Source organism: Octodon degus, unplaced genomic scaffold (assembly GCF_000260255.1).
Source record: "Octodon degus isolate 3935 unplaced genomic scaffold, OctDeg1.0 scaffold00140, whole genome shotgun sequence".
In the NCBI taxonomy this organism is placed as follows: domain Eukaryota; kingdom Metazoa; phylum Chordata; class Mammalia; order Rodentia; family Octodontidae; genus Octodon; species Octodon degus.
The window spans coordinates 4,581,205-4,595,523 of record NW_004524716.1 but is presented as its reverse complement, the minus strand read 5'-3'; the positions used below and the strand labels follow the sequence as shown (position 1 = coordinate 4,595,523).

The 14,319-nt window shown below is 43.7% G+C and overlaps 2 protein-coding genes across 3 annotated transcripts in view; one reads left to right on the top strand and one right to left on the bottom strand.

Annotated features, from left to right (window-relative positions):
* Magi3 (membrane associated guanylate kinase, WW and PDZ domain containing 3) overlaps nucleotides 1-4,604 on the top strand; it is a 253,253-nt gene extending 248,649 nt beyond the window's left edge. Inside the window, exons 20-21 of the mRNA XM_004641696.2 lie at nucleotides 182-320; nucleotides 1,761-4,604. Of these exons, the coding sequence (XP_004641753.1) occupies nucleotides 182-320; nucleotides 1,761-2,848 (1,227 nt within the window). The 3' untranslated portion in view covers nucleotides 2,849-4,604. The remainder of the gene's footprint in view (nucleotides 1-181; nucleotides 321-1,760) is intronic.
* A 5,145-nt stretch (nucleotides 4,605-9,749) lies between these two features.
* Nucleotides 9,750-14,319, bottom strand: part of Phtf1 (putative homeodomain transcription factor 1) — a 58,390-nt gene continuing 53,820 nt past the window's right edge. For both annotated transcript variants that reach the window (XM_004641698.2, XM_004641699.2), the window contains 3 exons: nucleotides 13,017-13,112; nucleotides 11,563-11,688; nucleotides 9,750-11,120 (listed from right to left, as the gene is read on the bottom strand). In XM_004641698.2, the coding sequence (XP_004641755.1) occupies nucleotides 11,100-11,120; nucleotides 11,563-11,688; nucleotides 13,017-13,112 (243 nt within the window). In that variant the 3' untranslated portion in view covers nucleotides 9,750-11,099. The remainder of the gene's footprint in view (nucleotides 11,121-11,562; nucleotides 11,689-13,016; nucleotides 13,113-14,319) is intronic.

Genomic DNA, 14,319 nt, shown 5'->3' with positions numbered 1-14,319 from the left:
AGTAAAACTGTGTATCGCCTCACCCTGTTGCTGCCACCTGTCCCTATGTAAACTCTAACAGTACAACACGCTGTGTAAATTAAAGACTTCAGGAATCACTTAGCAAGATTGGAGCGCACTAGGCTTGACACAAGCAGGATTGAAGGTGACACAGTTTCATCTTGTTCCTATGACTGTCTAGGTTGGTGACCAGATTGTTGAAATCAATGGGGAACCTACGCAAGGCATCACACATACTCGAGCAATTGAGCTTATTCAGGCCGGTGGGAATAAAGTTCTTCTTCTTTTGAGGCCAGGAACTGGCTTGATACCTGACCATGGTAAGTAAAGTTGCTAAACATCTACTACAGTAAAAGGGTGTGTGTTAGGGAGGGGCAGCAGAAGGAAAGTAGGATCTATTTGGGTGTTTTCCTAGCTAAATCACACATGAATGCCAGGATTGTTAAAGCAGAATGACTTCCATTTGTTGGAGTAGAATGTATTTAGATTTCATCAGAAAGCATAAAATTTTTTTTAAAAAAAGCAAGTATAAAGTGCTTTTGTAGAGAAATGTGCTTGTGAGGAATAAGAACATTAGAGGTGAACAATTTAAATGACATAAAAAACATTTAAAATGTCTTAAATACTCTATCTCCCATCCTTGGTTAATTACATACTGCCAACCAGTGTTACTTCTTTACAGTAAGATGTTTCTCTTAATGAGTTGACACCATAAGAACTTTAGGCTTTGCCAGTCACTTATCAAGAACAAGTTGCTGTCGCCCTGCCTGGAGGTACGACGCTAGGTCTCGGGCCCAAGTCTGTGCTCCTGGACTGGTCCTAAACTTGCTGGGTTTCACTGTGTGTTTTCGAGCTGGGGCATAAGCCTGACGGGAAAGGCAGAAGCACATGCACTTGGTCCTGTCTCCTGGGGTCCCTGCCCCCTCGCAGGCCTTCTGTAGGGCGAGCGTAGACTTAATCTCCCGCAGTCCCCTCGTGGCTTGTAGTTCTCTGTGTTACCTTCCACCATCTGCTTATAGACCATACATTCCCAGTGACACCTTTGCTAACTGAGCTGATTTTTTTTCATATAGTCCTAGGCTTTTTCTCTTCCTTCTTCAGGTTTGGCTCCTTCCGGTCTGTGCTCCTACGTGAAACCTGAGCAACATTAAGGCTTTCAGGGCTTTTCTTGGTCTTTCCTTAAAAAGACTTGGTAAATTTGCATGTCTTATAAATCATTTCCTTCTTTTGTTTTCTTTTTAATTAAAAATGATGCTATTAAATACATCTATTTCCATCTTCTGCACTTTTCAGTCTCCTTTTGACATTAAATTTGATAGCTATGTGCAAGAAATTTATTTACAAATGCCCATGAACCTCATTCTCGTTACCACAGTTTGGTCTCCTTTATTAGTGATTTCAGTAGGTCCATGGATCACACCTTACTTAGCCTCAAGGACCAGGTAATTTGGTCCAGTTTTATTATTTATCGCTTTCTGATTGGACTTTACTAATGAAGAACTTACAGTTTATATATTATCTCACTAATTATGCAAAATTATAAAAGTGAAGCATTATGTGTATAAAAACCTACCCTTTGTGTACAAACAGATGTCTGTAAACATCTGCCTGTTTGGAGAAAGATGTAAACATGGATAGACTGTGTAACGTACGCAGGCTGTTTATGCAGTCAGCACAGTTCAGATGGCTGTCAGAATTCAGAACTGCAGCTCTACTTCTAATTCTAAAATGTAATCGTGTTCCACTCAAATCACTTCTAGGCGACTGGGACATTAATAATCCTCCATCTTCCCGCGTGATTTATGATGAGCAGCCACCATCCGCCCCACCTTCGCGTTCTGCTTCCACACTTGAAGAGCCTCATGTGCCAGTAACTGCGGATTCTCTAGTGAGAGTTCAGATACGTGAGGAGGCAGAAGAATCAACGGACACTGTACCTGAAAAGAAAAGCACTTTAAATGAAAGTCAGCCTCTTCTCCAGAAGAATGTGAATAAGAGGGACCCACCCACCAGTCATGGGCATAGTGACAAGAAAAATCTAAGAGTGGAAAATGGTGCTGCACAAAGAGGCCGATCTGCTAGTCCCAAAAAGTCAGGTCATCGCTATTCAGAGGAACATTTAGAAAAGCTTCCCAGTCCTCTAAAAAATGACCCTAAAGGAAGACCTCGGGATAGATCACTCAGCCCCAGGAAAAGATGTCAGGTCAACGCTAGGGCAGGTTCTGGACAAAACCATTACAGAAACAGCAGAGGACGCTCTTCTAGCCCCAAGAAGCAGCAGCAGACGCTGGAAGGAAGCAAAGACTTGTCAAATGCTGAAGCCAAATTACTTGAAGGGGAGAGTCGCAGAGTAGCAGGCCGTGCTAGTGACATTGCTGAGCAGCTCCCAGATGGGAAAGAAAAATCAGGTGTGATCAGCAAAGACGTGAAGCAGAGTCACTTGGGAAAAGACAGGGCACGGTCTCCAGAGAAAAAAAGCAAGAGGATGGATGAAAAGTCTCTTGCCTCCAAAAAGACCAGCAACACCACTAGTAGAGTAGTGTCTGAAAATGAAAAAGGAAAGAAAGCGACCGGAGGAGAAACATGGGCTGGGAAAGATAAAATAGGAGAGAACATCCAAACAGAAAAAAAGCTGAAACAGGAACCTGAGGAGAAGATGGTATTAAATAAAACAGAAGATCACAGAGGGAAAGAGGTAGAGACAGCTGACAAATGCAAGGAGAGCGGAAGGTTCAAGCCTGAAAGGAGCTCTCCAGTTAAGAAAACACCAATAACTCCAGGGCCCTGGAAGGTGCCGAGCGCAAATAAAGTCCCAGGCACGACTGGCGTGGCTGAGAAACGCTTGTAACTTTCAGCATAAAATGAAAAATAAGCTGTCCTCTTTCTTAGCATCATTTTTCCAGGAAGTAATTTTTTCCCCAGAAATTCTGAAACACCTAAGTACGTTTTAATTTGCGCATCTAGTTTCTAGGCTGCGTGAAGGCCCTGTAGGATTGCTGAGAGCCAACCATCCTGGCTGGCTGCCCTCCCTCGCTCAGGAAGGGGCTGCGCCTACGCTCGGCTGACCTGCCCTGTGAGGCTGCCCACTGTCTCCGCGAGTGTCTGACAAGCGACATGCTGATGCTCACAGGGAGGTCGCAACTCCCTTTGTATTTGTGCCAAGATGTCTACCGTAGCTCGTCTATCCTCAGATCATTTCCGAAATAATGAAACAGGTGTGGCTTGGAAGGCGCTGCTCTCAACAGCATGTTGCATGTCACCAGAGAAACACCGTGTCCTTGCAGACGAGACTGGTAGCTTCTCGTCTAGCAGCTGCTGGTGGAGTCCCAGTTTAAAAGTAAATTCCCAAGCATCACTAATTTAAAGCAAAAGGTCAAACCAATGCTTTCTTACAGCTTTTTATTTTAATTTGGCTAGGTAGGGTGTTTCAAGTAACTGTTGCAGACGGTACAACTGAAGGTTCCAAAGAGAAAGCCCTGCTGAGCAGCAGAGTTCACCTGACGACTGTGCTACCCAGACAGTCCCCGGCCCTCAGGTCACCTTTCCCATTGTGCAGCCGGAGCAGCGTGCAGAAGGGCTGCTCACCGTGCGCCAGAGAGAAACTGCCCGTGTCTGCTCCCGGGCACGGGGGTTGTATCTACCACGAAAATCGCCAGTCTTTAATAGACGAGAGACATATTCGAAGAGTATGATTATACAGAGTGTGCGAGGGACTTACTCACGGTCCGCCGCCACACGCAGGCCCAGCTCAAGGGGCAGGAGCCCGAGCCCAGCAGTCGGGACGAGCATGGTAGACAGCAGGCGCTGGGTCTTTAACTTTTAGTTGCATTCACTTTGTTATTGAGAAACAAGAAAGGGAGACTAAACATCTGTTAGCTTGTCCACCTTTTCAGAGTTCTTTTTAAAAAGTCTAACTAAAGATGTGTGCCGGAAGATATATATAGTTAAGTCCACAAATAGGTCCAGGCCCTACAAACCCCTGAAGCAGCATTCAGTAGCATCTGCAATCAAGGCACACGTTCAACGTCAGAGTATTTTATGGAGTATTTAAACATACTGTTCTGTCTCCCTGAGCTCATCCTGTTGTTCCAGTTTCGTCCAGAAACGCATCATATCCGGGTCTGTCCCTCTGCAAATCTGACTGTGACACTCATACAGCAACTATCAGCCCCTGTAGATCGCACATGCTTCCAGAGTGAGCCTGGAAATCCCCTTTCATCCAGGACTTACCCATCTGTTGTAATTACTTGAATAGAGAAAAATTAGGAGGCTTGAATAAATGCTAATAATTTAGTACCAGAAATGATTTATTTTCCCTAGTCCACGATTAGTGATACAAATCCTATTTTTATCGTTACCTGTGACATAAATTTGATGTCCTGTGTTGTCTGGTGTGGCTCTTCCCTAAGTACCCTGTCACTGTACTGATTATATGCAGACTTAGCAACGTGGCCTTGGAATGCAGAGCAAAACCATGGATGTACTGGTTGGAAATGTTTATATATGTACAGTACCTTTATATATACACTTGAGGTTCGACTAGAGAAAGATCTGTAAATTGCTCGTTATTTTTTATATAGATATTAAAAAGAAAACAAAAAGCAGTTCATGTACTAGATTCTTTGACTTTCAGCTTTGCTTATGTTGCTTTCTACCTGTGCAGCTCATTCTCAAAAAAGATTTTGTTCCTACAAGTTACAAACATTCAAGTTCCTAAGGGGCCGGAGAGATAGCTCAGTAGAATAAGCACTTGCCTGGTTTAGTTCAATGCCCGGCTCGGGGGGGGGGGGGGAGCCTACATGCAGGAAGATTCTTTATACAGCTAGACTTTTATACTTACGTGAGAGAAGTTAAATATATTCATTGTAAAGAAAATAAATTTTGTTTAACCTTTCTAACACTATCAGGGAGAGAAGACAGTCTTAGTATTCTGTTAGTGGATTACTGTATAGCTACAGAGTAAGTCCTGTCAAAAAGTCAAGGATTGTGGCAATCTAGTGTTATTCTTACTAAGAGTTACATGGAATCAAGATGTAAAGCCTACTTTAAGACCCTGGCTGGTTGAATGTTTTTGAGAAAGCTAAATTTCTTCCTGCCACTGCATGAACTCACTCTTAAAACTCAGTTCCCTCATTCCCAGGCCCCCTAAGACGATACGTTACAGCAAAAGCAAGACAGCACCCCCAAGCCCAGAAAGACGTGGCCCAAGTTTTGGGAAACTGTGACATATTGCACTGGCTTCAGACAGCTACATCACAGCAGCTTCGCGCAAGGCCAGCTCCTATTCCGGAGCCCTGCACCAAAGCACTCGGCTTCTTTTTACATGAGTTTGTCGTGCTATTAGGAAAGGACATTGGCAGGCTATTTCCATACAGGAATAAAAGGCATGTGGGCCAGTGAAGCGTTCCATTTTACTATGTCACTGCTCACCGAGTTAAGATTTCAAGAAGGCAAGGAGTATCTGACAGTGTGCTGGTTTAAGCTGGAGCTTAGCCACAGCATGTTCCTGGAACTGAAGAGCACTGGTGTAAACACAGACTTGTCACAAAATGTGACATTCCGGTCTGGTAGGAATACATCGGAGCAACTTCATACATCACCATGGCATGCACCAATGCCTAAAGCCATCTGTCTTTGTAAGATAGTAACCTCCGTATCGAGGTGACTTCTCTGGTTCTGTTGTTAGCGTGTACCAGCAAGACATACTTTATTTAAAGCATGCCATAGTTACTATATGAAGCCTGTTACTGTATGAAACTCATTAACTTGGATATGTTTTTAATGTTGCTATTCAAGTGGCATTAACATAAGGAAGTATGGAGGCTTACTAGGAATGGAATTCCACAGGAACCCGTGAATCCCTCTCACAGTACATTAAAATACAAAAACAGAAGTGCTACAGGTTAGCCTTACTCCATGTCAACAAAGAATCCTGTGCAGAGGTGTCTCTTAGAACATTAAAGCAAGCCAAACAATTAGCAAGTTCACGAATCCAAAGATTCTTTTTTCCTTACTGTAAGGGCAACCATTGGTTCATCTGGGCAGTATTTTACGGCAGCTTACAGGCTCAAGATGCTCCACAGGGAAGGTATGAAGCTACTTCACATTTGTGACGCGCCAGCTTCATCGCTCGACGTGGGTGCCAATAACTTCAAGAAGCAAAACATTACTTAAAATGACTAGTCAATACATGGATAAGTTAGATTAAGTGTAATGAATTTACTTTTTGATCTACCCAAATCCTACTATATGCACAAAAGCCATGTGGCCTAACAATGAGTGTGTAGGCCTAAAAATTTTTTTCAAAATCAGTGCCATTAATTTGAAAGAAGTTTATTTTTACAGTGCATAGATCCTCTTACCTCTAAACACCATAACCAAAAGTTAAAAAAATTAAAAATAAAAAACTTGTACTCGGTAAAAGATCCTTATATTCAGAATCTTTCTACATGTCCCTGAAAGTCAAGAAAATCATGTGTCAGGTATTTCATTATTCAGCTTTTCAAACATTTTATCCAGGGGCCATAGTCTACACATCTAGCAAGTTTGTAGATCGGCGCTCCATGGCAATGGTAAGCAGGATAATTTTCCTCAATACAACAGATTAAAAGCTGAAGTCAGCTATTTTTCTTACACGTCCACAGTTATTACTATTCCAATTAAGTTACGGAGAGCTTGACCTGTTTTCACACGTTGGCGTAATTTCTCATCGGCTTCTGCGGGTCAGAGGCACAAGCTCCTAGAAGTGATTACACCAGGATTGCAAAAGCCCTGCGGGGAGCAGCACCCCAAGTGACGACTCTTCGTCCTACCGCAAGGTACACGGATGGTGAGAGACTTGAGGGTGGTTCATCCTGCACACGGTTTGAAGGAAACCAACAGACTAGCTGTGTTATCAAGGAGCTCGGTGAAGGAACTGGCAACGGAGCGAAGCAGCGGCCAGCCCGGGCAGAGCTAATAAAACGCGCTCTGATGCTTTGCATGGCCCAACAGTGAGCGGGACAGCGCGACAGGAGGCCAAGTGGGATGCGAAGGTAAGGAGGTGAGGTTGGGAAGGAAGAAGAACCAGTAAGGAAAGGCTTGAAGGCGATGACCTGCGCGGCTGCAGAACGAACCGCGGTAGGCGATGGTGGAAGCAACAGTGGCTCCGCATCCAGCCCAGGTCACGGCAAAGTGCAGGAGACCTCGCACACGGGCAGTTTTAGGGGTTTTTGTTTTTTTGCGGAACCGGGGATTGAACTCAGGCCCGTGCGCTTGCCAGGGAAGCGCTTATCCCACTGAGCCAGCTCCCCAGCCCCTCGGACACTGTTAATGTGGCGGTGCATTGCTTGCTTCAGCAGCACATACGCTAAAACTGGCAGGTGTGGCGTGGTCCCAGCACCCAAGAGGCTGAGGCAGGAGGATCCCCTCAAGTTTGAGGCCAACCAGGGCTACATATAGTACCAGGCCAGCCTGAACTACACAGTAAGACCCTTTCTAAAACTAAAAGCAAAACAGTTAACAAAACACTGTGAAGCCTTTGGCTTTAGGGTAGGGAACACTTAAAGAATGAAAAAGCATTTTTAAAAAAAGCAAATTTGATGTCAGACAGCAAGCATCAAAGGACAAAAGAGTTAAACAACGTAGCCTCGGGAGTGCCCTGAGGTAATTTCTAGGCTGTAGTGTATACAGGGCGAACTCAGAACAGCCACGAGGTCTGCTGAGCTCAAGGACAGAACCGGGCATTTGGGCCGGGCTGACAGCGAACCGCAGAAAATGCCCTTCACGGAGAGGAGAGCTCCGGCAAGGCAGAGGGCGCCACGGAAGCCTTCCCGAGCACTGCTGCGCGCCCGCAAAGGCGGAGGTAGCCGAGAGCAGGCGGAAGGGAGAGACTTCAGGAGAATAAGCGCTTGCCTGGCAAGCGCAAGGTCCCGAGTTCAATCCCCAGTATCGCCAAACCACGGCAGAAAGCGAAGCTCACGCAGGGCTGGAAACAGCTGGCGCTCCCAAGCAGGGAGGAAAGGCTCTGGGAAGGCGGCAGCAGCGGCGACGCGCCTCGGCCCCTCGGCCTACCAGAGCTTCCGAGCCAGCAGGGGCCGGTACTGACGGTGTTTCAAAAACCAAAGCTCACGAACATTTAAATGATTACAAAAAGAATACACACACGACCAAACACCCAACAAGGTAAACACCACAGCCATAATATTCGCAGCATGTTTACATGTTACAACAAGGAAAATGTAGCCTCAGATCCAGAAATCAAAACCCCCAAATGAGCCGGGTTTTAGGTCCTTGTTTACTACTTTGATGACAAATATATTTACTATGTGAGACAAGGCAGAGAAAAAAGGTGTATTAGGAAAGGTGTGTAAGCTATTTTTTAGAAGACCAAAATCAGTGTTTTATAGGTAAAAATCAGATAGGATTCAAATCAGTACAAGACTCAGCTAAAGAAACTAAAGGTACAATGCAAGACACGAGACAAAGTTAAAAAGGAGACCAGAAGAAGTGACATCAGTGAGAAAAAGATTTAACTTTAAGCAGCTTAACACATATGTAAATTCAGGTTCGAGGAAAAGGACCGAATATAAATAATTATTTAAGGAATGTCATATTTCCTACTATGACAAAGTAAAAATATAAAATATGTAAGTTACAAGTCCATAATTTCAATAAGTCTAATAAACCATAAAAAAGACAAAAGCCCATGACAAAAACCATTCTAATACACATTTACACAAATTCTGTGGTAAAGATAAAAATCTTATGAGTAAAAAAAAAGAATCAAATGATAAAAATGAGGCAAGCAAGAGAACCCAATCCAGGAAGCAAGGAAACCGCTCCATCTTTACACCTACACTGTTCAGCCAGCCAAAGTACTTGTATAAGTCAGGTTCCAAAACTACTTCTGCTCAGAGTGGGCCTGTGCACCTTGCTAAAAGGATTCCAGGTTATCTTCAAAGCAAATTTGCAAAGAAAATGGACTGTAAATGACAAAACTTAAGATATACTTCCTTTCTGACAAGAATGGATCATGCTAAGGGGAGGGAAAGCCATATACCTAATAAGACTGTCCTATAAGAACAGAAGTATCAGAACCTTGTTCAAAAAGCAAAGGACGTCAACTTAGACTAGGGTGGTGGCAGGGGGATAAAGAGTGGACTGACTAGAACATCTGGAAGAGATCCAAAGACTTGGGGTGACTGGATGTGCGGTATGGAGGAGGAGCCAAGTGATTCCCAGGTTCTGAAATGATCAACTCCATCTGCATTGGATTTTTACCCAGTCAAAAAATAATTTAACTACACACCAGCAAATGGGTAGGAAAGAAACTCAGAAGAGTACCTGCTGGAATTCATGGTGCAAAAGTAGCAGATCAAAAGAGAACAGCTTTACTTTGGCAAGACGTCAGCTTTCTTCATGTGAAATCTGCACTGAGCTCAATCTTGGATTTGAGGCAGCTGCCGCTGCTCTTGGGGAAAATCATAAAACCAAGTTTCTCTAAGTCATGAGTTCAGACACTGAAACAGCACTAAAAAATAGTTCTTTCTACAGATACATTACTGTGATAAGCTTTTACTATTTAAAAAGTTGTATTTGCCACGTAGCATTTAGAATGGCTCCATGTTTTTGATGATTCACTTCAATCAGCAACCTTGCTTATGTTTTTATCTTCAGGGTTAAGAATCTTATCAGTGAAATTTTTAAGGGACTTTATTTTTGATACAGGGTCTCACTACACAGTCTGGACTCATAGTGATCCTCCTGTTGCAGCCTCCCCAGTGCTGGGATCACACGTGTATGCCACGGCGTGCGCAAGGTTTCCAAGCATTAGGTACAGGGGCTCGAACTTGGGACCTTGTGCCTGCACTTATGCCACCGAGCTATCTCAACCCAAGGGACTTTAATAATAACATGTTTATTGACTAAATGCTACATACTTTACACTCAGTACTAGGTACCTTATAGGATAATCTCAACCTTAACAACCTTATTAAGTAGTTATTATCCTTTTAAAAAAGTGAAGACATTGAGATGAAAGGATGTTCATTTGTCCCAGATTATGACACTAGTAAGGGGCAAGGCCAAGGCTTCTCAATTCCTAGCTTTAAAAATGTACATTTAAGCCACACAAATATTTCTGCATATAGAATATGTACTACCAATATACTGGTAATTGAACACATGCTTTACAGTAATAACCAGGCTTCACAAAATCTTATAATTAAAATGTTCAGACTTTCAAGAGGTTCTTGAGCCTCAAGATGTTCTTCAAAGCAGGTAACTAAGCGGGAACGCTGGAGTTGCCATTAGCATATATACATGTATGCAAATAGGAGATGCTGATGAGAGAACCTACACCATCAAAGGCCCCGTGGCTCGGATTAGACACCGAGGACCTGAAATGGTCCTGAGGGTTGCATACATTAAGTTCCATGACAGACAGATAAAACAATATATTAACATGGAAACTATGTCATACGATGAGCATACAATAAATACATACTTCAAATTTCTCTGGTTGAGTTACTGAGGATATTACATGCATGATAACAACTTTACTTATTAGCGTTAACTCAAAAGTCAAGCTAATTAAAGATTTTTCCCCAGATGAACAGAAAATGACAACTTAAAAATATTTTTCTCCCTTCAGCCAAAATAAAGATGCCTAGAAACTAAAACTCTCCAGTAAAGGTTTTTATTTGGATTCCACCTAAAATAGTTTGACTCTCTTTGATAGAGAAAAGAAATCTCCAATATTATAGACTGTAATAGAAAAGTACTGAATTTCCGTATTTCCAGTAAAAAGGTGTTTGTTTCATGCTTTGGGCATCTACCATATTTACCCAGAAAGACCTTCCATACATGTAACTGCCACAGCATTAACGTGCCCAGAATAGGCTTCCTTAGAAAACTGCTCCTGTGTTCCTGTAACAGTCTCTGGTCTGCAACTCTGCACAGTTTGAAAACCAGGTTTGTAACATGCACAGCCTGGAGCGAAAGGCGCGGCCCTCGGCGCCACCACGCATGCGCACGCGTGGCCAGGGGCTCAGCCCGGCCGCTCCTTCCTCGGGGGGTCGGCGCCGATGCAGCGGGGTGGGGTGCAGGTCGGGCTCGGCTTAGGACTTAATTTTCCACAGCTAGGAAAAACAACAAGGAAGTTACTTTTAAGACAGGTAGATAGGATTTAAAGGTATATTCACTGACTATGAACCAAAAACCCTTCCCATAAGAAAAACGTAGACTATCATGGAGAAAAACTTCCAGGCTCACAAGCGACCCGCTGCGCCTCCTGTTACTGGCTTCCGTTCCTTCTCCCTGTGTGTACCACCTTATACCTCCCTAGGCAAGCGAGAGCCTGCCCAGCGCGAGGTACCCACCCAAAATGCAAACTTGATCTTTCTGTTCACTGAGTCTACGGCACGTGGGTAGAACAACGAAGCCCGCTTCCCAGCACCCCGCTTCCCAGCACCCTGCTGCTCTACGCGGCCTTCCCCGCCCGCCAGCCCACACAACGTGCAAAAGGCAGATTACTGCGCAGTCCTTTTAGGTCTGAGCCGCTCCTGTGGCAATCACACTTACTCTTATATTAAATCCTAAAAGATCACTTATAACTCCTGAGACAGCAGAAAGAATAACCACTCTTGTGATGTTGTAGATTAAGGGATTCATTGTCAGTCCGTAGAGTCTAAATGGCGTGTCCAGCTCCTACAAAAACATGAAAGAACTAAAATGAGTCATAATTTTTCAGTTTTTCAAAAGTTATCAGTAATTTCTTGCTGTTTTTTCAATTTTGGGTGAAGACGACTGTCTAAGGCTCTCTTTCCTTAACATTCCAGAACTACCTTGGAACACTCCAGAATAAATCCGGAGCTGCTCTTCCATGCCATTTGTTATTTTACTTTTGCAGTGTTAGGCACTGAACCCTGGGCCTCGTGCAAGCTACATCCTTAGCCCTGTATTTTTTAGAGACAGCATCTTGCTAAGTTACCTAGGCTACAGTCAAACTTGGGCTGCTCCTGTCTCAGCCTCTCAGTCTACTGGTATTCTGTCACTTGTGGCATAGGACCAACACTTTTTTAACTTGAACAATCATTTATGGTTTCAAATAAAAGCAATATAAAAAATGTGACCAACATCAGCACTCTTCAGAACCTGGATAACAAAAAGGAAATTTTTTTCCTAGAAAGTTATTAACCACAAACCATCCTGTTGGTATTTTGAGTCTATACAGCCTGGTATCTAGGTGTTATAAGGTCTTCTAAGACGCAAAGCATTGATTTGCTTAATAAAAAATGAGATTAGTTCACTTTCTTTTTCTTGTATAAAAACACGACGTGGGGCCATGTGGGTACCTGAGCCCCTGCGAGGAATACCAGGAATACCGGGTGGGCGCACAGGCCCTGGTCAGTAAGTTCCTAACAGCACCCTCAAAAGCACTGTCCTTCCAGAGAAGAAATGAGACAGCTGCAGGTTTTAGCAACAGCATCAACATGGCCTTGGTGACACGCCGTCGAGTGTTGGTGGACACCAGCCCTGGCAGCAGCTTCTGGGCTCAGGGACCTGGACCACGCTGGTGGCTCTGGGAATGGGGAGGCAGCCACCGACACAGAGCTGCGGCAGCCAGTGACCTGGGCTGTCCCAGGAGGCCTGCCCAGCTCCTTCCTGCACACAGTGGTGAGGCAACCACCATAACGGTCCCTAGGCCACTCCCCAGAGGGCAAACCCCGGGACCCACACAACCAGCATGGTCTCTGGGGGCAGCACAGCTGGTCTTTACACAGGCAAAAGCTCTCCTAGAGGAACGGCCCCATGAAAACGCCAGCGCTCTCGGACTTCCTGGTGGCCAGGAAAGAGGCAGCTCCCCACCAGGAAATTGCCCATGCCACCCACCCGCTCGGTTCTGGCCCCGAAGGCCTTGGCCCCAGTCTCCCCCAGGGCCTCCTGCCCCGTGGGCACCATCCAGGATTTGCTCTTTGCTCAGAGAAGAAGCGAATTCAGTTGGTAGTAAAAGTATATTGTTAGCTATCACTTACTTTTAACAACTTGGTGGACAGTTTTAATACATTGTTTACTAGTGTGAGCTGTTCTTTCTTATTTGGCTTTTTTTCCATTTTAAGATATAAGTTAATCTAAGGGAAAAATAGAAAGATAAATTTCACAGAAAAAAAGATACACACATGTACTGCACAAAATCCACCAAATGCTAAGGATCATGTTTTAGGTAAATTTTGAACTTCCAGCAGCTTATTCTGTAAAGATGTCAGATACCCTAGTTCCCATCCTTAATCAACTACCCTTATAAAATAAAAGCTACTTAGTAAAGAAAAATAAAAGTAATGAATCAGTTCAAACATCAAAATAAATTTTAAAATTTGACTTACAATGTAATAATTTTAGCAGATAAACTCCTTGATTCAAAAACTGTATTATTTAGGGGCCGGGAAGATGGCTCAGTAGAATAATTGCTTCCCTGGCAAGCACAAGGGTCTGTGTTCAATCCCCAGTTCCGCAAAAAAAAACAAAAACAAAAACAAACCAAAAGAAAAATACCTGTATTTATCTCAGTGCCCCAAATAATCCAATATCTTCAATTAAACACTTATAGAAATTAAGAAGATAGCTGCTTCTAAATAAGAAATTTTTCCCATTATAGAAAGAACCCTCCACTGTAATTTTAAGGATTAAAAAAGAGAGATTCCAAGGGTTCTTAAAAGGTTTATGGGTCAACTCAAAATTACAATCAAAATTTTAAAAAATTACCTTATGGACTCTGTATTTATGAGAAACGTTTCTCAAGGCTGGGTGTTGTGCATCCCCATAACCCTAGCCCTTGGGAGGCTGAGGCAGGAGGATGCCAGTGACTCTGAGGCTAGCCTGGTCCTCACAGTAAATTCAAGGCCAGCCTAGACTACATAGTGAGACCCTGTCTCAAAACAAATTAAAGATCTAGTATTGTTCTCAGTGTTAGTATCTACTCATAAAGTAGAGAATATTTTCCAAACAATAGTAATGCATTCTATAGTTAATACAGAAACAAGCAAAATTCAAGAAAAGCCCCCCCAAAAGGAGAAAAACAAGCTTATTACACATATTCTAAGACAAGTATTCTAAAGAGCCAATATTTGATACAGAATGTTAAAAGCAAGCTCCACCACCACCAATCTCATCCTTACAGTACAGGAAACACTTTCCACTCACTAGATCGTGGCTGTCCCTCTCCCGGGGGCAGGTGGGGTGGGTGCTGGGCCCATTACGAGGAGGGAACAATGGCAGAAGAGCACAGGGATGCAGGAGGCCATTCAGCTGGAGCGGGCCTGAACGCTCGGCTTTGAGAAC